The sequence below is a fragment of the Chlamydotis macqueenii genome, chromosome Z (assembly GCF_036417535.1).
Source record: "Chlamydotis macqueenii isolate bChlMac1 chromosome Z, bChlMac1.mat, whole genome shotgun sequence".
Lineage (NCBI taxonomy): Eukaryota > Metazoa > Chordata > Aves > Otidiformes > Otididae > Chlamydotis > Chlamydotis macqueenii.
The window spans coordinates 74,933,940-74,954,993 of NC_141593.1; the positions used below are offsets into that span (position 1 = coordinate 74,933,940).

At 54.6% G+C, this 21,054-nt stretch overlaps 2 protein-coding genes across 2 annotated transcripts; both read right to left on the reverse strand.

Moving 5' to 3' along the window:
* Nucleotides 1-272: 272 nt before the first annotated feature.
* On the reverse strand, nt 273-1,436 carry LOC147596430 (E3 ubiquitin-protein ligase Topors-like). The gene has a single exon (XM_086771398.1). The coding sequence runs from the start codon at nt 1,434-1,436 to the stop codon at nt 273-275; it is 1,164 nt and encodes a 387-aa protein (XP_086627524.1).
* Nucleotides 1,437-17,678: 16,242 nt separating this feature from the next.
* On the reverse strand, nt 17,679-18,823 carry LOC147596431 (E3 ubiquitin-protein ligase Topors-like). Its single transcript, XM_086771399.1, is given in 2 exon segments — nt 17,679-18,418; nt 18,421-18,823. Coding segments are annotated over 2 exon segments (1,143 nt in total).
* Between the last annotated feature and the right edge of the window lie 2,231 nt (nt 18,824-21,054).

Below are 21,054 nucleotides of genomic sequence, written 5' to 3' on the forward strand. Positions count from 1 at the left end.
CACAAGAATAAAGTTTGTGCTGTTTGATTGAAACTAACCCTGTTGGCGTGTTCGCCGTAATTTTGCACTTTGAGGTCACACTAAAAGAGCCATCACGAGTCCCGAGTGGACCGTCTCATTTTTAAATTGGTGTAGTCGCAGGATCCGGAAAGACAGAGGTGGGGCATGGGGGTCACAGAAAGGCACTGGGAGAAGGGGGTACAGCAGCAAACAGAAAGTGTTTCAAGGAAAGAGGGATTTATTTGTTTTTTTAAAGAGTTGATGGAGGCCTGCTAGCGCCGCCTCCGAGGTGGCCTCTTGCGGGGCTGTGGAGAGTCCTGGGGGCTGGCAGCCCTCCTCTTTGGGGCGCGCCGGGCCCGCGTGGTTGAGCTGTCCCTGCTCCGTCTGGGAGCAGAAGTGCTCCGGTTGCGGCCCTGGGCAGAGGGTCCTGCTGCTGCTGCCTCCCCTGGTTCCTCCTGGGGTTGCTCCTGCTCTGCAGAGACGGGCCCAGATGAGGGGCAGCTGGGACCCCCGTGGACTGCAGCCTCCAAAGGACCATTTTCCTCCTCCACAGTGGACACTATGGGGCTGCCAGAAGAGCTGCTGGAGCTGCAGGTGGGAGCCTCCTCATCGGAGGAGCTGAAACTGGAGCTGCTAGAGCTGGAGCTGGTAGAGCTGGACCTGCTGGAGTTGGAGCTGAAGGAGCTTGTGCTCCTGGAGCTTGAGGTGCTGCTCCTGGAGCTCAAGGAGCTGGAGCTGGCCACAGGGTTGTTGTCCTCCTCCTCAGCAGCACTGGACCGCAGCAGCCTCCCAGCCTCCTCACTGCACTGCTCCACAACGATGTTGATGAGGCCGTGGACCAGTTGTTCTGTATGTTCCCGGAGGGTGTCCCGCAGCGTGTGGACCATGACTTGCGCATTCAGGCCATACATGCAGAGTGTGTGCACGATCAGGCACTGTACACTGTTTACCTGCCACCAGCGAGCCCCAAATATCTGCTGCAGCATGAGGTGCAGCCAGGGCAGCACGGGATCAAGGAGAATTTGGTGTCTTCGGAAGAGTCGTGCCCAGACCTCGGGCAGGAGCCCACCCACTGCTTCTGATCCCGCAGCCCCCTGCTCAGCCGAGGACGGCATCCCCTGCTGAGAAGATGGAGGTGACGCCGCAGCATGATGGGGGCTGTTTTCGGCCAGGCTGTCGGGAGCTGCTCCTGCCTGGCTGCTGGCATCTCGGGACTCTTCAGACGTTCTGAAGAAATACTGTATGCAGTCATTTTCTCCCCGCACAGAGAACTTGACAGACTCTACTGGTCTTCTGCAAAGGGGGCACTCTACTTTCTCCGTTATCCACCGCAGTATGCAGCCCACACAAATCTGGTGCTGACAGGGCATCACATGAGCAACGCCATCTTGAGCGTCGTGGCAGATGGGGCAGCTCCACTCTGTCTCCGTGGCCATGCTGTGCTCTGCGCTGCGTTGGGGAGAGCTGAGGATGAGGAGCCATGTCCCAGGGAGGGTGGGGGACGACAATGTGCCCAGGTCCCTCATGAGGGGCACTTCCCTGGCTCCCCAAACCCCCAGCAACCGCCCCAGGTCACCCTACGGGGATGTTTCCCTGCACAGCTCACCTCTACTGCTGCAAGCGTGCACCGCAGTGCCCGGCTGCCTGAACCAGGCAGGGCCAGATAGGAACACAGGGAATGGCTCTGGGATGGGCACCGAGAGCTGCCCAAGACAACCCCCGAAGTACCACCCAAAACCAGGAAAAGACTCGCTCTACCCTCCAGACCTCGCACACACGCTCGGCAGGAGTACAGGCTTGAGCCAGACTGGGCCAGGCTCTGCCCACGCCCGAATTTAAGCCTTGAGGGGCGTGAGGTCACGTTCCATCGCTCAGTGATGTCACCATCCACCACTCAAAGATTTCACGTTCCACCAGACGGTGACATCACTGTGGGCCATCTGCCCCCACAGGCACACAGCATCAGGCACAACTAGGGAACTGGCGCTTGACATCAAGGGCTGCAGATCACTTTTCCCCCATCAGGACAGTCTGGCAGGGGGGCGGGTGGCCAGAGAGGTTTTGGCCATCTCTGTGCTTGGGGGTTTCAAGCTGCAGCTGGACAAAGCCAGTCGGCACCTGGGCTGATCCCTGGGCTGACCTTGCTTTGGCAGCAGCTTTCTCCAGACTCCTCCCAAGCTCCCCTTCATCCGCATCCCTTCTGTCATCTTACCCTGATCCCGTGCAAAGTACCAAGTCTGGCAGAGTCCATGTCAGCAACTTTCCAGGGAAAAAAGAAAATCCTCTGCATTGTCTTCATCTTCTGCATTTCCATGGCACTCACCAGTTTAGTCTCTGCCTGCTTTGCAAAGGGTAAAGTTCTCCACTCATCCCGCCTCCCTGGGACGCAGCAGTTCAGTGCCACATCCCCGCGGTGCAGAGGAACAGCTGGGCTGGAACTCCACAACTCTCTGCAACTGGTTATGCACATCAGTTGACCTGCACCTTTGCCCTGTGTTGGGTTCTTCCCCCAGCACCAGCTCTGCTGACAAAAGGGGGCTTGAGAGGGCTCCTGTGGCACAGTTTCTACAAGACACTGCTGCAGTATTTCTTATTTCATCAGCAATGGAAACTTCTCTTCCTTTCATGGAGTTACAGTTGCCGTGGGAGGGGATCGCACGGGTCTGGCTGTTAAAACCTCATGAGATGACACTCCATGTTTTTTATTCCCAATGCTTCTTGCATAGATCAATGCCAGAGATAATGCATTCAGCCATTTCACGCCAGTCTCTGACTAAATCTTTGCTAAGCTGGTTTTCAAATTGGAGTTCTTATTTTCTGCAGTCCCACTGATACTTTCGTTCTATTTGTAGGGCTGCACAAATTTTGTTCATCACTCATCTTGTAAAAGGGGTTCTCCTATTGTTATTTAGCGTTAGGGGAACCCCAAATTAAGGAATTAGTTCTGCTCAGCAACATTTTTTGCAACAGATGTTTTGTCTGCATATTTACAAGGATAGCCCTCTACCCATCCTGATAATGTATCTAAAAGGATAAGGACATACTTACAATTACAGCACTGAGACATTTGAATGAAGTAAATTTCCAGATTTACAAACCATCTGCACCGTTTAGGGTGTGGAGCTATACCTGTCTCCTCCTGCTGTCCTGTGTTATGTGCTAAACAAACTGGGCAGCTGCTGACGCCGAAGTCACGGACACTGCTGACGACCAATATGATCAAGCAAATGCCAATTTATTGTTGATACATCCCGGTTAATATAGCCCTTCTAGTTCCCTATCATGCGCAAGCTCTCTACTAATTGGCTAACTATATCATGCACGCGCTCCTAGCTAAAATACGATTCGTTAAGTCTCTTTGTTCACGCGCACGGCTCTCTCCACCTGCACCCTGCTTCACGTTCAGCCCCCAGTCACGTATGCCAGCTGTTTTCCTTCTTCTCAAGGCTGCTTCGTTTACTTTCTCACAGGAAGCTTCATTACTTTCTCACAGGCGGCCTCATTATTTTCTCACAGGTGGCTTCAGTACTTTCTTGCAGGCAGCTTCAGTACTTTCTCACAAGCGGCTTCAGTGATGTCCTTGAGGCCTGCTGCTCACAAACATAACAATTCCATTCGGTCTGGATTGTTCACTAAGTGCCCCTGGTACTCCAGGTATCCAACAGGCAGCTGCTACGTACTGTTGAGCTGTACTTGAACTATGTGGAGAAAAGTCAGAGAAGTCATTGTTTTGGGGTTAACTGAAAGGGCCTTCATTAGTGATTAAATAATGAGCCGATGAGAATTAATTGATTAATGATAATCAAATGGTAATTGAATGGTGACAAAGCAATAATTGAATGCTTATTAAACAGTGGTTTGACAGTCATTGGAGTTTTAAATGCTGAGTTAAACAGGAATTTAAACAATTATTAGACGGCAGTCAAATATTACTAGCTAGTACACTTCTAAGACTTAAGCTATAGCTGGATCTAAATAAATGTATGTCACTAGCATAAAATATACTTCAAGGCCTAATGCAGAATGTCTCTGTACCTCATTATAGATAGAAGGTACTGGGTAAAGGGTCTCTCTGCCTCAAGGGGTGACCTTGAGGGCCATCCCTGCTCAAGGGGAGATCACCGCTGTGCGGGCTGCTGCCGTACAGGAGATCTCCGTGTGCTTGGAGTGGGCTACAGATACCTGTAACATAAAGGGATTGACTTGATGGGTCAAACCCTGCTTTGATGAATGTGCAGGAGTGCAGCCGTAGCAGTCACAGTTGTGCCTAGTCCCAGCTCAGGCTGGTACTCCTAGCCCCTCATAAGATGTGGCCTAGACTCCTTGGTTCCTGAAAAGGTGTGGCCTGGCACAGTTCTTGAGGATTGCACAGCAGGGCTGGTTTCACTCAGGCCTGCTTGTCGGGATGTTTGGACCAAAGTGCTGTTCCCCCAGTGGGTGCGTGAGTCCCAGCTCCCCAGGAGGTTGGCAGAGGCACTGCACGTGGAGCTGATGCAACAAGGATGTGCCCTTCTCAGTTAGGAAGAGCTTAAAGGGAGGAAATCTGCTTTTCACCTAGGCTCATCCGCAAAGCATCTCATTGCTCTTCTTTTGCCCATGGAAAAGGGATGTCCCTCTGTCAGTGACTCTTTCTGTTGGCCTCAGCACTGCTGGTGGAGCCACGGACTTTGCTGGAAGAAGCTGTGATGTCAATACAGGAACATTAGAAAGGCAGAAAGGTGTCCAATTTCTTCTCTGGCTGTATCAAGCTTCATAAACCCCGGGCGGAAGCAGTCAGAGGTGCCTGTTGTTTGCTCAGAGCCTGTCAAAAGCAGGCCATAGATATTTCATCGAGTGCTGAGCTGCACAAATGCTCTGTGCTCTGAAGGGCTGCTAGTATTCAACCTATGCGTCATTCAGAGCTCAAACCCTCCTCACAAGTGGCTACCCAAAAAGAAGTGCAATATAAGGGTAAATGCTGGGAAGCTGGGACAAGTGCTGTGAAGCAGCAGCAGCCTGGAATACAAAGAGCATATGGTAGAAAGGGAAAAGGGAAAAGCTGGGTCGAATCTTCATACCGAAAGATAGAACAAAAAGCAAGTGGGAGAAAGCGGCAGAAAATCAATGCCTTGCATGTAGTGCAAAAGTACTGCTACGAAGGGGAAGGTACAAGTTGAGAGCTGCGGTGTTTCACATGCTATATTTATCTACTCTGTCTGCTGTGGATAAGCATGTAACACTGTAAATTCTTCTCACCAGGGAATGATGCATCATCCTTTTGTAAACTCAGCTAATGTTGCAAAAAGTGATGACTACACAATAAGAAAGTGACTTGTTTGGGCCTGATATGGGTGCCACAATTCTGCTTCCACCTCCCAGCGCTTGGATGCCATCTGCAGCCACAGCCGTTTCTCTTCCCTCTCCGTGCGCAGGCAACTCCTTCCCCGGAGGCCAGGCACACCCCACGCACCCCGCGTGGTTCTGCTGGGGCTTGGGCAGGGCAGGAGGGCTGGGACGCCAGGCACCTCCTGCTGCCTCTTCTGCCCCGGCCCAGAGCCCACAACGGGACACCGGCCTGCCAAATCCCTAGGGCGTAGCGTTCCTGAGGGCTGTCGAACACACGCAGGGAGCTCCAGCCGCGGCCCAGCTGGAGGTCTGGGCTGCTTTGGCTCCTCCTGGCACTTCCCCTGGATGACTGGCAGGAATCGGAAGAGGCACGGTAGGCTGAGCTTGTGGGAGCTCACTCTGCGCTGCTTGCTCTGTGCCGGGCTTGCAGGCTACACCCCGCTTCCGGCAGCACTACCACGTCTCCAGCAGGACAACATCTCCACAGACTTTTGCCATCAACGTGGGCACCCTGGCCACAGGAAACTTCTCCCTTGCACTACAGCGAGCACACGGTGAGCCCCCGTGCCCCCAGCCACACCGCTCCTCCAGGAGGCTCACCTGGCTCTGCCAGCTTCCTTGCCTTTAGCCCGCTTGCACTCTTTTGCCAGCTGCCTGGCTAGAGAAACCCTCCGCTGAGCCAAGAACACTGGATCCAGCACACCCGCTGCAAGCAGGAGGCCAGAGAACAGCTCAACAGCTGCTTTGGGGCCGTGTGGGCCACCACGAGCGGCAGAGCTGCTCGGTCGGGCCATGCAAGGCTTGCCGACAGTCCTTGCCACCCCTGGGAGCCACGGTCCCAGGAGCTCCTCGTCCCTGCCCCACACGGGATCTGCTCCAGCGCTGAACTCCTGCTGAGCCACCCGCCTCCCCAGGCCCTGTTTTTTCTCCTGGTCTCCCTTGCCCCTCTGCCGGCAGCAGGGACCCACCACTGCCCGCAACTGGGAGGTGCCTGCTGGGCAGGGGCAGCTACCGCAGCACAGAAGAGTCTACTTCCTCCCATTCCAGTACATGGTTGTCCCCACAAAGCAGGGGATAATGCAGCAAACAGAAAGTCTGTTTCAAAGAAAAAGGAATTTATCTATTTTTATATAAAGAGTTGATGGAGCCCTGCTAGCGCCGCCTCCGGGGTGGCCTCTTGCGGGGCTGTGGAGAGTCCTGGGGGCTGGCAGCCCTCCTCTTTGCGGGGCGCCGCGTCCGGACGGTTGAGCGGTCCCTGCTCCGCCTGGGAGTGGAAGGGCTGTGGCTGCAGCCCTGGGCAGAGGGGCCTGCTGCCGCTGTCTCCTCTGGTTCCTGCTGGGGCTGCTCCTGCTCTGCAGAGACGGGCTCAGGCGAGGGGCAGCCGGGACCCCCGTGGATTGCAGCTTCCAAAGGACTGTCTTCCTCCTGCACATCGGACACTGCGGAGCTGCGGGAAGGGTTGGTGCGGCTATAGATGGCAGTACGCCTGTGACTGCTGGAGGAGCTGGAGCTCGAGGAGCTGGAGCTGCTACTGCTCCGCCTGGACCTGGAGGAGCTGGAACTGGAGCTGAAGGAGATGGAGCTCAAGGAGCTGGAGCTAGCCACAGGGTTGTTGTCCTCCTCCTCAGCAGCACTGGACCGCAGCAGCCTCCCAGCCTCCTCACTGCACTGCTCCACAACGATGTTGATGAGGCCGTGGACCAGTTGTTCTGTATGTTCCCGGAGGCTGTCCCGCCGCGTGTGGACCATGACTTGCGCATTCAGGCCATACATGCAGAGTGTGTGCACGATCAGGCACTGTACATTGTTTACCTGCCACCAGCGAGCCCCAAATATCTGCTGCAGCATGAGGTGCAGCCAGGGCAGCACGGGATCAAGGAGAATTTGGTGTTTTCGAAGAGTCGTGCCCAGACCCCGGGCAGGAGCCCACCCACTGCTTCTGATCCCACAGCCCCCTGCTCAGCCGAGGACGGCATCCCCTGCTGAGAAGATGGAGGTGATGCCGCAGCATGATGGGGGCTGTTTTCGGCCAGGCTGTCAGGAGCTGTTCCTACCTGGCTCCTGGCATCTTGGGACTCTTCACATATTCTGAAAACATACTGTATGTAGTCATTTTCTCCCCGCACAGAAAACTTGACAGTCTCTATTGGTCTTCTGCAAAGGGGGCACTCTGCTTTCTCTGTTATACACTGCAGGATGCAGCCCACACAGAACTGGTGCTGACAGGGCATCACATGAGCAACGCCATCTTGAGCGTCGTGGCAGATGGGGCAGCTCCATGCCCTCCCCATGGCCATGTTTGTGCTCTGCGCTGGGTTGGGGAGAGCTGAGGATGAGGAGCTGCTCCTTCTCACAGGCACTGATGCTGCCAAAGGCTTTAACACTCTGCAAAATAGGGAGAGGCCATGGTCACTGTGTGGGACATCCCATGTCCCAGGGAAAATAGAGGAGGACAAAATGGACCTCTCTCCCTCAACAAGGACAGTTCCCTGGCTCCCCAAGCCCCAGCACCCATTCCAGAACACCCCAGGCAGATGTTTCCTCGCACAGCTCACCTCTGCTTCTGGCAAGCGTGCGCCACAGTGCCCGGCTGCCTGACCCAGGCAGGGCCGGATAAGAACCCAGGGAATGGCTCTGGGATGGGCACCGAGAGCTGCCGAAGACAACCCCCGAAGTACCACCCAAAACCAGGAAAAGACTCGCTCTACCCTCCAGACCTCGCACACACGCTCGGCAGGAGTACAGGCCTGAGACCGACTGGGACAGGCTCTGCCCACGCCCGAATTTAAGCCTTGAGGGGCGTGAGGTCACGTTCCAGCGCTCAGTGACATCACCATCCACCGCTCAAAGAGTTCACGTTCCACCAGACGGTGACATCACTGTGGGCCATCTGCCCCCACAGGCACACAGCATTGTAAGGCTCATCAGAAGATCAGTGTTGTCTCAACCAGGACTTCCAGCTGCACGATGGATTTGGTGTGGCCTAAAAGTTAGGCTCACAACTTGACGTGAGTTGCTGCGAGTGCTCTGCCTGAGACGCAGTTGTTTTTCTGGGGACGGAATGTGATTGCTATGGACAAGGCCCACTCTGGCCTAACAACAAAATGTACAACATGCTGGAGATGGCGGCCAGAGTGGCGCCGACGTGCCACAGCTCATCCCTGTTGTCAAGACGGCAAAGATAACCGTGCACCTGCTATCGAGGAGGATGAATCACAACTGCTGGCTCAAAAACCACGGTGAGAAAGTGCCCGTTAACTGAACTTTGCTCATTACAATGTACAAAAAACACACTTCTAAGGGCCCAGAACAGGTGGAGATACCCAAAGTAAAGGAGGAGCAGGGTTTGCTACTTGGAAAAAAAGGTCGACCCCGAACAACGAGGCCCCTGAGAGCTTTCCCCACCAAGGATCAACATCAACATCGATCGTGACGACCGGCAGTACGCTGCCTGGATCTGGGGCCATGGGGATGCCTTGGACGCGCAGTGGTAGCTATTATAACTTTTTTCCTATCTTTACTTTTCCTTTTCACTCCCTTTCGCCTATCGCATGCCGCTTTACAGGCACAAGAATAAAGTTTGTGCTGTTTGATTGAAACTAACCCTGTTGGCGTGTTCGCCGTAATTTTGCACTTTGAGGTCACACTAAAAGAGCCATCACGAGTCCCGAGTGGACCGTCTCATTTTTAAATTGGTGTAGTCGCAGGATCCGGAAAGACAGAGGTGGGGCATGGGGGTCACAGAAAGGCACTGGGAGAAGGGGGTACAGCAGCAAACAGAAAGTGTTTCAAGGAAAGAGGGATTTATTTGTTTTTTTAAAGAGTTGATGGAGGCCTGCTAGCGCCGCCTCCGAGGTGGCCTCTTGCGGGGCTGTGGAGAGTCCTGGGGGCTGGCAGCCCTCCTCTTTGGGGCGCGCCGGGCCCGCGTGGTTGAGCTGTCCCTGCTCCGTCTGGGAGCAGAAGTGCTCCGGTTGCGGCCCTGGGCAGAGGGTCCTGCTGCTGCTGCCTCCCCTGGTTCCTCCTGGGGTTGCTCCTGCTCTGCAGAGACGGGCCCAGATGAGGGGCAGCTGGGACCCCCGTGGACTGCAGCCTCCAAAGGACCATTTTCCTCCTCCACAGTGGACACTATGGGGCTGCCAGAAGAGCTGCTGGAGCTGCAGGTGGGAGCCTCCTCATCGGAGGAGCTGAAACTGGAGCTGCTAGAGCTGGAGCTGGTAGAGCTGGACCTGCTGGAGTTGGAGCTGAAGGAGCTTGTGCTCCTGGAGCTTGAGGTGCTGCTCCTGGAGCTCAAGGAGCTGGAGCTGGCCACAGGGTTGTTGTCCTCCTCCTCAGCAGCACTGGACCGCAGCAGCCTCCCAGCCTCCTCACTGCACTGCTCCACAACGATGTTGATGAGGCCGTGGACCAGTTCTTCTGTATGTTCCCGGAGGCTGTCCCGCCGCGTGTGGACCATGACTTGCGCATTCAGGCCATACATGCAGAGTGTGTGCACGATCAGGCACTGTACATTGTTTACCTGCCACCAGCGAGCCCCAAATATCTGCTGCAGCATGAGGTGCAGCCAGGGCAGCACGGGATCAAGGAGAATTTGGTGTTTTCGAAGAGTCGTGCCCAGACCCCGGGCAGGAGCCCACCCACTGCTTCTGATCCCACAGCCCCCTGCTCAGCCGAGGACGGCATCCCCTGCTGAGAAGATCGAGGTGATGCCGCAGCATGATGGGGGCTGTTTTCGGCCAGGCTGTCAGGAGCTGTTCCTACCTGGCTCCTGGCATCTTGGGACTCTTCACATATTCTGAAAACATACTGTATGTAGTCATTTTCTCCCCGCACAGAAAACTTGACAGTCTCTATTGGTCTTCTGCAAAGGGGGCACTCTGCTTTCTCTGTTATACACTGCAGGATGCAGCCCACACAGAACTGGTGCTGACAGGGCATCACATGAGCAACGCCATCTTGAGCGTCGTGGCAGATGGGGCAGCTCCATGCCCTCCCCATGGCCATGTTTGTGCTCTGCGCTGGGTTGGGGAGAGCTGAGGATGAGGAGCTGCTCCTTCTCACAGGCACTGATGCTGCCAAAGGCTTTAACACTCTGCAAAATAGGGAGAGGCCATGGTCACTGTGTGGGACATCCCATGTCCCAGGGAAAATAGAGGAGGACAAAATGGACCTCTCTCCCTCAACAAGGACAGTTCCCTGGCTCCCCAAGCCCCAGCACCCATTCCAGAACACCCCAGGCAGATGTTTCCTCGCACAGCTCACCTCTGCTTCTGGCAAGCGTGCGCCACAGTGCCCGGCTGCCTGACCCAGGCAGGGCCGGATAAGAACCCAGGGAATGGCTCTGGGATGGGCACCGAGAGCTGCCGAAGACAACCCCCGAAGTACCACCCAAAACCAGGAAAAGACTCGCTCTACCCTCCAGACCTCGCACACACGCTCGGCAGGAGTACAGGCCTGAGCCCGACTGGGACAGGCTCTGCCCACGCCCGAATTTAAGCCTTGAGGGGCGTGAGGTCACGTTCCAGCGCTCAGTGACATCACCATCCACCGCTCAAAGAGTTCACGTTCCACCAGACGGTGACATCACTGTGGGCCATCTGCCCCCACAGGCACACAGCATTGTAAGGCTCATCAGAAGATCAGTGTTGTCTCAACCAGGACTTCCAGCTGCACGATGGATTTGGTGTGGCCTAAAAGTTAGGCTCACAACTTGACGTGAGTTGCTGCGAGTGCTCTGCCTGAGACGCAGTTGTTTTTCTGGGGACGGAATGTGATTGCTATGGACAAGGCCCACTCTGGCCTAACAAAATGTACAACATGCTGGAGATGGCGGCCAGAGTGGCGCCGACGTGCCACAGCTCATCCCTGTTGTCAAGACGGCAAAGATAACCGTGCACCTGCTATCGAGGAGGATGAATCACAACTGCTGGCTCAAAAACCACGGTGAGAAAGTGCCCGTTAACTGAACTTTGCTCATTACAATGTACAAAAAACACACTTCTAAGGGCCCAGAACAGGTGGAGATACCCAAAGTAAAGGAGGAGCAGGGTTTGCTACTTGGAAAAAAAGGTCGACCCCGAACAACGAGGCCCCTGAGAGCTTTCCCCACCAAGGATCAACATCAACATCGATCGTGACGACCGGCAGTACGCCGGTACTGGATCTGGGGCCATGGGGATGCCTTGGACGCGCAGTGGTAGCTATTATAACTTTTTTCCTATCTTTACTTTTCCTTTTCACTCCCTTTCGCCTATCGCATGCCGCTTTACAGGCACAAGAATAAAGTTTGTGCTGTTTGATTGAAACTAACCCTGTTGGCGTGTTCGCCGTAATTTTGCACTTTGAGGTCACACTAAAAGAGCCATCACAAGTCCCGAGTGGACCGTCTCATTTTTAAATTGGTGTAGTCGCAGGATCCGGAAAGACAGAGGTGGGGCATGGGGGTCACAGAAAGGCACTGGGAGAAGGGGGTACAGCAGCAAACAGAAAGTGTTTCAAGGAAAGAGGGATTTATTTGTTTTTTTAAAGAGTTGATGGAGGCCTGCTAGCGCCGCCTCCGAGGTGGCCTCTTGCGGGGCTGTGGAGAGTCCTGGGGGCTGGCAGCCCTCCTCTTTGGGGCGCGCCGGGCCCGCGTGGTTGAGCTGTCCCTGCTCCGTCTGGGAGCAGAAGTGCTCCGGTTGCGGCCCTGGGCAGAGGGTCCTGCTGCTGCTGCCTCCCCTGGTTCCTCCTGGGGTTGCTCCTGCTCTGCAGAGACGGGCCCAGATGAGGGGCAGCTGGGACCCCCGTGGACTGCAGCCTCCAAAGGACCATTTTCCTCCTCCACAGTGGACACTATGGGGCTGCCAGAAGAGCTGCTGGAGCTGCAGGTGGGAGCCTCCTCATCGGAGGAGCTGAAACTCCTTTGGTGTCTTCGGAAGAGTCGTGCCCAGACCTCGGGCAGGAGCCCACCCACTGCTTCTGATCCCGCAGCCCCCTGCTCAGCCGAGGACGGCATCCCCTGCTGAGAAGATGGAGGTGACGCCGCAGCATGATGGGGGCTGTTTTCGGCCAGGCTGTCGGGAGCTGCTCCTGCCTGGCTGCTGGCATCTCGGGACTCTTCAGACGTTCTGAAGAAATACTGTATGCAGTCATTTTCTCCCCGCACAGAGAACTTGACAGACTCTACTGGTCTTCTGCAAAGGGGGCACTCTACTTTCTCCGTTATCCACCGCAGTATGCAGCCCACACAAATCTGGTGCTGACAGGGCATCACATGAGCAACGCCATCTTGAGCGTCGTGGCAGATGGGGCAGCTCCACTCTGTCTCCGTGGCCATGCTGTGCTCTGCGCTGCGTTGGGGAGAGCTGAGGATGAGGAGCCATGTCCCAGGGAGGGTGGGGGACGACAATGTGCCCAGGTCCCTCATGAGGGGCACTTCCCTGGCTCCCCAAACCCCCAGCAACCGCCCCAGGTCACCCTACGGGGATGTTTCCCTGCACAGCTCACCTCTACTGCTGCAAGCGTGCACCGCAGTGCCCGGCTGCCTGAACCAGGCAGGGCCAGATAGGAACACAGGGAATGGCTCTGGGATGGGCACCGAGAGCTGCCCAAGACAACCCCCGAAGTACCACCCAAAACCAGGAAAAGACTCGCTCTACCCTCCAGACCTCGCACACACGCTCGGCAGGAGTACAGGCTTGAGCCAGACTGGGCCAGGCTCTGCCCGCGCCCGAATTTAAGCCTTGAGGGGCGTGAGGTCACGTTCCATCGCTCAGTGATGTCACCATCCACCACTCAAAGATTTCACGTTCCACCAGACGGTGACATCACTGTGGGCCATCTGCCCCCACAGGCACACAGCATCAGGCACAACTAGGGAACTGGCGCTTGACATCAAGGGCTGCAGATCACTTTTCCCCCATCAGGACAGTCTGGCAGGGGGGCGGGTGGCCAGAGAGGTTTTGGCCATCTCTGTGCTTGGGGGTTTCAAGCTGCAGCTGGACAAAGCCAGTCGGCACCTGGGCTGATCCCTGGGCTGACCTTGCTTTGGCAGCAGCTTTCTCCAGACTCCTCCCAAGCTCCCCTTCATCCGCATCCCTTCTGTCATCTTACCCTGATCCCGTGCAAAGTACCAAGTCTGGCAGAGTCCATGTCAGCAACTTTCCAGGGAAAAAAGAAAATCCTCTGCATTGTCTTCATCTTCTGCATTTCCATGGCACTCACCAGTTTAGTCTCTGCCTGCTTTGCAAAGGGTAAAGTTCTCCACTCATCCCGCCTCCCTGGGACGCAGCAGTTCAGTGCCACATCCCCGCGGTGCAGAGGAACAGCTGGGCTGGAACTCCACAACTCTCTGCAACTGGTTATGCACATCAGTTGACCTGCACCTTTGCCCTGTGTTGGGTTCTTCCCCCAGCACCAGCTCTGCTGACAAAAGGGGGCTTGAGAGGGCTCCTGTGGCACAGTTTCTACAAGACACTGCTGCAGTATTTCTTATTTCATCAGCAATGGAAACTTCTCTTCCTTTCATGGAGTTACAGTTGCCGTGGGAGGGGATCGCACGGGTCTGGCTGTTAAAACCTCATGAGATGACACTCCATGTTTTTTATTCCCAATGCTTCTTGCATAGATCAATGCCAGAGATAATGCATTCAGCCATTTCACGCCAGTCTCTGACTAAATCTTTGCTAAGCTGGTTTTCAAATTGGAGTTCTTATTTTCTGCAGTCCCACTGATACTTTCGTTCTATTTGTAGGGCTGCACAAATTTTGTTCATCACTCATCTTGTAAAAGGGGTTCTCCTATTGTTATTTAGCGTTAGGGGAACCCCAAATTAAGGAATTAGTTCTGCTCAGCAACATTTTTTGCAACAGATGTTTTGTCTGCATATTTACAAGGATAGCCCTCTACCCATCCTGATAATGTATCTAAAAGGATAAGGACATACTTACAATTACAGCACTGAGACATTTGAATGAAGTAAATTTCCAGATTTACAAACCATCTGCACCGTTTAGGGTGTGGAGCTATACCTGTCTCCTCCTGCTGTCCTGTGTTATGTGCTAAACAAACTGGGCAGCTGCTGACGCCGAAGTCACGGACACTGCTGACGACCAATATGATCAAGCAAATGCCAATTTATTGTTGATACATCCCGGTTAATATAGCCCTTCTAGTTCCCTATCATGCGCAAGCTCTCTACTAATTGGCTAACTATATCATGCACGCGCTCCTAGCTAAAATACGATTCGTTAAGTCTCTTTGTTCACGCGCACGGCTCTCTCCACCTGCACCCTGCTTCACGTTCAGCCCCCAGTCACCTATGCCAGCTGTTTTCCTTCTTCTCAAGGCTGCTTCGTTTACTTTCTCACAGGAAGCTTCATTACTTTCTCACAGGCGGCCTCATTATTTTCTCACAGGTGGCTTCAGTACTTTCTTGCAGGCAGCTTCAGTACTTTCTCACAAGCGGCTTCAGTGATGTCCTTGAGGCCTGCTGCTCACAAACGTAACAATTCCATTCGGTCTGGATTGTTCACTAAGTGCCCCTGGTACTCCAGGTATCCAACAGGCAGCTGCTACGTACTGTTGAGCTGTACTTGAACTATGTGGAGAAAAGTCAGAGAAGTCATTGTTTTGGGGTTAACTGAAAGGGCCTTCATTAGTGATTAAATAATGAGCCGATGAGAATTAATTGATTAATGATAATCAAATGGTAATTGAATGGTGACAAAGCAATAATTGAATGCTTATTAAACAGTGGTTTGACAGTCATTGGAGTTTTAAATGCTGAGTTAAACAGGAATTTAAACAATTATTAGACGGCAGTCAAATATTACTAGCTAGTACACTTCTAAGACTTAAGCTATAGCTGGATCTAAATAAATGTATGTCACTAGCATAAAATATACTTCAAGGCCTAATGCAGAATGTCTCTGTACCTCATTATAGATAGAAGGTACTGGGTAAAGGGTCTCTCTGCCTCAAGGGGTGACCTTGAGGGCCATCCCTGCTCAAGGGGAGATCACCGCTGTGCGGGCCGCTGCCGTACAGGAGATCTCCGTGTGCTTGGAGTGGGCTACAGATACCTGTAACATAAAGGGATTGACTTGATGGGTCAAACCCTGCTTTGATGAATGTGCAGGAGTGCAGCCGTAGCAGTCACAGTTGTGCCTAGTCCCAGCTCAGGCTGGTACTCCTAGCCCCTCATAAGATGTGGCCTAGACTCCTTGGTTCCTGAAAAGGTGTGGCCTGGCACAGTTCTTGAGGATTGCACAGCAGGGCTGGTTTCACTCAGGCCTGCTTGTCGGGATGTTTGGACCAAAGTGCTGTTCCCCCAGTGGGTGCGTGAGTCCCAGCTCCCCAGGAGGTTGGCAGAGGCACTGCACGTGGAGCTGATGCAACAAGGATGTGCCCTTCTCAGTTAGGAAGAGCTTAAAGGGAGGAAATCTGCTTTTCACCTAGGCTCATCCGCAAAGCATCTCATTGCTCTTCTTTTGCCCATGGAAAAGGGATGTCCCTCTGTCAGTGACTCTTTCTGTTGGCCTCAGCACTGCTGGTGGAGCCACGGACTTTGCTGGAAGAAGCTGTGATGTCAATACAGGAACATTAGAAAGGCAGAAAGGTGTCCAATTTCTTCTCTGGCTGTATCAAGCTTCATAAACCCCGGGCGGAAGCAGTCAGAGGTGCCTGTTGTTTGCTCAGAGCCTGTCAAAAGCAGGCCATAGATATTTCATCGAGTGCTGAGCTGCACAAATGCTCTGTGCTCTGAAGGGCTGCTAGTATTCAACCTATGCGTCATTCAGAGCTCAAACCCTCCTCACAAGTGGCTACCCAAAAAGAAGTGCAATATAAGGGTAAATGCTGGGAAGCTGGGACAAGTGCCGTGAAGCAGCAGCAGCCTGGAATACAAAGAGCATATGGTAGAAAGGGAAAAGGGAAAAGCTGGGTCGAATCTTCATACCGAAAGACAGAACAAAAAGCAAGTGGGAGAAAGCGGCAGAAAATCAATGCCTTGCATGTAGTGCAAAAGTACTGCTACGAAGGGGAAGGTACAAGTTGAGAGCTGCGGTGTTTCACATGCTATATTTATCTACTCTGTCTGCTGTGGATAAGCATGTAACACTGTAAATTCTTCTCACCAGGGAATGATGCATCATCCTTTTGTAAACTCAGCTAATGTTGCAAAAAGTGATGACTACACAATAAGAAAGTGACTTGTTTGGGCCTGATATGGGTGCCACAATTCTGCTTCCACCTCCCAGCGCTTGGATGCCATCTGCAGCCACAGCCGTTTCTCTTCCCTCTCCGTGCGCAGGCAACTCCTTCCCCGGAGGCCAGGCACACCCCACGCACCCCGCGTGGTTCTGCTGGGGCTTGGGCAGGGCAGGAGGGCTGGGACGCCAGGCACCTCCTGCTGCCTCTTCTGCCCCGGCCCAGAGCCCACAACGGGACACCGGCCTGCCAAATCCCTAGGGCGTAGCGTTCCTGAGGGCTGTCGAACACACGCAGGGAGCTCCAGCCGCGGCCCAGCTGGAGGTCTGGGCTGCTTTGGCTCCTCCTGGCACTTCCCCTGGATGACTGGCAGGAATCGGAAGAGGCACGGTAGGCTGAGCTTGTGGGAGCTCACTCTGCGCTGCTTGCTCTGTGCCGGGCTTGCAGGCTACACCCCGCTTCCGGCAGCACTACCACGTCTCCAGCAGGACAACATCTCCACAGACTTTTGCCATCAACGTGGGCACCCTGGCCACAGGAAACTTCTCCCTTGCACTACAGCGAGCACACGGTGAGCCCCCGTGCCCCCAGCCACACCGCTCCTCCAGGAGGCTCACCTGGCTCTGCCAGCTTCCTTGCCTTTAGCCCGCTTGCACTCCTTTGCCAGCTGCCTGGCTAGAGAAACCCTCCGCTGAGCCAAGAACACTGGATCCAGCACACCCGCTGCAAGCAGGAGGCCAGAGAACAGCTCAACAGCTGCTTTGGGGCCGTGTGGGCCACCACGAGCGGCAGAGCTGCTCGGTCGGGCCATGCAAGGCTTGCCGACAGTCCTTGCCACCCCTGGCAGCCACGGTCCCAGGAGCTCCTCGTCCCTGCCCCACACGGGATCTGCTCCAGCGCTGAACTCCTGCTGAGCCACCCGCCTCCCCAGGCCCTGTTTTTTCTCCTGGTCTCCCTTGCCCCTCTGCCGGCAGCAGGGACCCGCCACTGCCCGCAACTGGGAGGTGCCTGCTGGGCAGGGGCAGCTACCGCAGCACAGAAGAGTCTTCTTCCTCCCATTCCAGTACATGGTTGTCCCCACAAAGCAGGGGATAATGCAGCAAACAGAAAGTCTGTTTCAAAGAAAAAGGAATTTATCTATTTTTATATAAAGAGTTGATGGAGCCCTGCTAGCGCCGCCTCCGGGGTGGCCTCTTGCGGGGCTGTGGAGAGTCCTGGGGGCTGGCAGCCCTCCTCTTTGCGGGGCACCGCGTCCGGACGGTTGAGCGGTCCCTGCTCCGTCTGGGAGTGGAAGGGCTGTGGCTGCAGCCCTGGGCAGAGGGGCCTGCTGCCGCTGTCTCCTCTGGTTCCTGCTGGGGCTGCTCCTGCTCTGCAGAGACGGGCTCAGGCGAGGGGCAGCCGGGACCCCCGTGGATTGCAGCCTCCAAAGGACTGTCTTCCTCCTGCACATCGGACACTGCGGAGCTGCGGGAAGGGTTGGTGCGGCTATAGATGGCAGTACGCCTGTGGCTGCTGGAGGAGCTGGAGCTCGAGGAGCTGGAGCTGCTACTGCTCCGCCTGGACCTGGAGGAGCTGGAACTGGAGCTGAAGGAGATGGAGCTCAAGGAGCTGGAGCTGGCCACAGGGTTGTTGTGCTCCTCCTCAGCAGCACTGGAGCGCAGCAGCCTCCCAGCCTCCTCACTGCACTGCTCCACAACGATGTTGATGAGGCCGTGGACCAGTTGTTCTGTATGTTCCCGGAGGCTGTCCCGCCGCGTGTGGACCATGACTTGCGCATTCAGGCCATACATGCAGAGTGTGTGCACGATCAGGCACTGTACACTGCTTACCTGCCACCAGCGAGCCCCAAATATCTGCTGCAGCATGAGGTGCAGCCAGGGCAGCACGGGATCAAGGAGAATTTGGTGTTTTCGAAGAGTCGTGCCCAGACCCCGGGCAGGAGCCCACCCACTGCTTCTGATCCCGCAGCCCCCTGCTCAGCCGAGGACGGCATCCCCTGCTGAGAAGATGGAGGTGATGCCGCAGCATGATGGGGGCTGTTTTCGGCCAGGCTGTCAGGAGCTGTTCCTACCTGGCTCCTGGCATCTTGGGACTCTTCACATATTCTGAAAACATACTGTATGTAGTCATTTTCTCCCCGCACAGAGAACTTGACAGTCTCTACTGGTCTTCTGCAAAGGGGGCACTCTGCTTTCTCTGTTATCCACCGCAGGATGCAGCCCACACAGAACTGGTGCTGACAGGGCATCACATGAGCAACGCCATCTTGAGCGTCGTGGCAGATGGGGCAGCTCCATGCCCTCCCCATGGCCATGTTTGTGCTCTGCTCTGGGTTGGGGAGAGCTGAGGATGAGGAGCTGCTCCTTCTCACAGGCACTGATGCTGCCAAAGGCTTTCACACTCTGCAAAATAGGGAGAGGCCATGGTCACTGTGTGGGACATCCCATGTCCCAGGGAAAATAGAGGAGGACAAAATGGACCTCTCTCCCTCAACAAGGACACTTTCCTGGCTCCCCAAGCCCCAGCACCCATTCCAGAACACCCCAGGCAGATGTTTCCTCGCACAGCTCACCTCTGCTTCTGGCAAGCGTGCGCCACAGTGCCCGGCTGCCTGACCCAGGCAGGGCAGGATAAGAACCCAGGGAATGGCTCTGGGATGGGCACCGAGAGCTGCCCAAGACAACCCCCGAAGTACCACCCAAAACCAGGAAAAGACTCGCTCTACCCTCCAGACCTCGCACACACGCTCGGCAGGAGTACAGGCTTGAGCCAGACTGGGACAGGCTCTGCCCACGCCCGAATTTAAGCCTTGAGGGGCGTGAGGTCACGTTCCATCGCTCAGTGACGTCACCATGCACCGCTCAAAGAGTTCACGTTCCACCAGACGGTGACATCACTGTGGGCCATCTGCCCCCACAGGCACACAGCATTGTAAGGCTCATCAGAAGATCAGTGTTGTCTCAACCAGGACTTCCAGCTGCACGATGGATTTGGTGTGGCCTAAAAGTTAGGCTCACAACTTGACGTGAGTTGCTGCGAGTGCTCTGCCTGAGACGCAGTTGTTTTTCTGGGGACGGAAAGTGATTGCTATGGACACGGCCCACTCTGGCCTGACAAGAAAATGTACGACATGCTGGAGATGGCGGCCAGAGTGGCGCCGACGTGCCACAGCTCATCCCTGTTGTCAAGACGGCAAAGATAACCGTGCACCTGCTATCGAGGAGGATGAATCACAACTGCTGGCTCAAAAACCACGGTGAGAAAGTGCCCGTTAACTGAACTTTGCTCATTACAATGTACAAAAAACACACTTCTAAGGGCCCAGAACAGGTGGAGATACCCAAAGTAAAGGAGGAGCAGGGTTTGCTACTTGGAAAAAAAGGTCGACCCCCAACAACGAGGCCCCTGAGAGCTTTCCCCACCAAGGATCAACATCAACATCGATCGTGACGACTGGCAGTACGCTGCCTGGATCTGGGGCCATGGGGATGCCTTGGACGCGCGGTGGTAGCTATTATAACTTTTTTCCTATCTTTACTTTTCCTTTTCACTCCCTTTCGCCTATCGCATGCCGCTTTACAGGCACAAGAATAAAGTTTGTGCGGTTTGATTGAAACTAACCATGTTGGCGTGTTCGCCGTAATTTTGCACTTTGAGGTCGCACTAAAAGAGCCATCACGTGTCCCGAGTGGACAGTGTCATTTTTAAATTGGTGTAGTCAGCAGGGTCCTGAAAGACAGAGAGGTGCAGGCTGTGTGTGGTCTGTAACAGGGGAAGGATGGTTCGGTCCAGCCGCACCTAGCCCTACATCCCTTTGGATGAGAGGTGCCTAGAAAGCAAGGGGGCCGATCCAAATTTCCCGCACACCTCACACACCCAATGGACGTGAACTCGAGCTGAGGTTTGGACTCTGGCTGACGGGAGTTAATAATAAGATCTCTTAGTGCAAAAGCGGGAGCTGTGCTCATATGAATGAGGTCGACTACTCGGGGAAGTGAAGGGCGACTGCAGAGAGACTGCATTTGTGGAAACCAAGTTGAGACTCCCGTAGTAGATTTTGGTCTCTCCAACCACTCGGGGAAGAGAACGGCGATGCAGGGGCACTGCGTGTGTGGAAACTGAGTTTAACCTCTGCAAACTGGGTTTGGTCCCTTCGTAATAAGAATGGCAGGAAAAGTTGATGATCAGTACCCTTTGTTAGTGAAAAATCAAGACTCGTTTTAGGAGCTCTTGTCACAGCATGCTGCCCGGCCGTCCATACCTGGGCAAGATTGGGCTTGAGATAATCGGGCAAATTAGCAAAGCGTAGTAGATCGAATGACTTCCTTGCCGAAGGAGGCGAGGGTAAAATCTGGCAGAGGCAAAGCCATAGTTTGGCTTATTCTGGGTGCAAGTCTGGTACCGGCAGCAGGGGACCATGTTAAGTGGTGTGACCAGGAGCAACAGATTACTGAGTTTCTCCAGCATTTCATAGAGGTCCTTCGAGAGTGAGTATCCACCCTCCAAAAGCAGCTGCAGGAAGAAAAGGAGCAAAATCTTTTGCTA

Coding starts and splice junctions, on each gene's coding strand:
- LOC147596430 (XM_086771398.1), bottom strand. CDS start 1,436: ATGGCCACGGAGACAGAGTGGAGCTGCCCCATCTGCCACGACGCTCAA.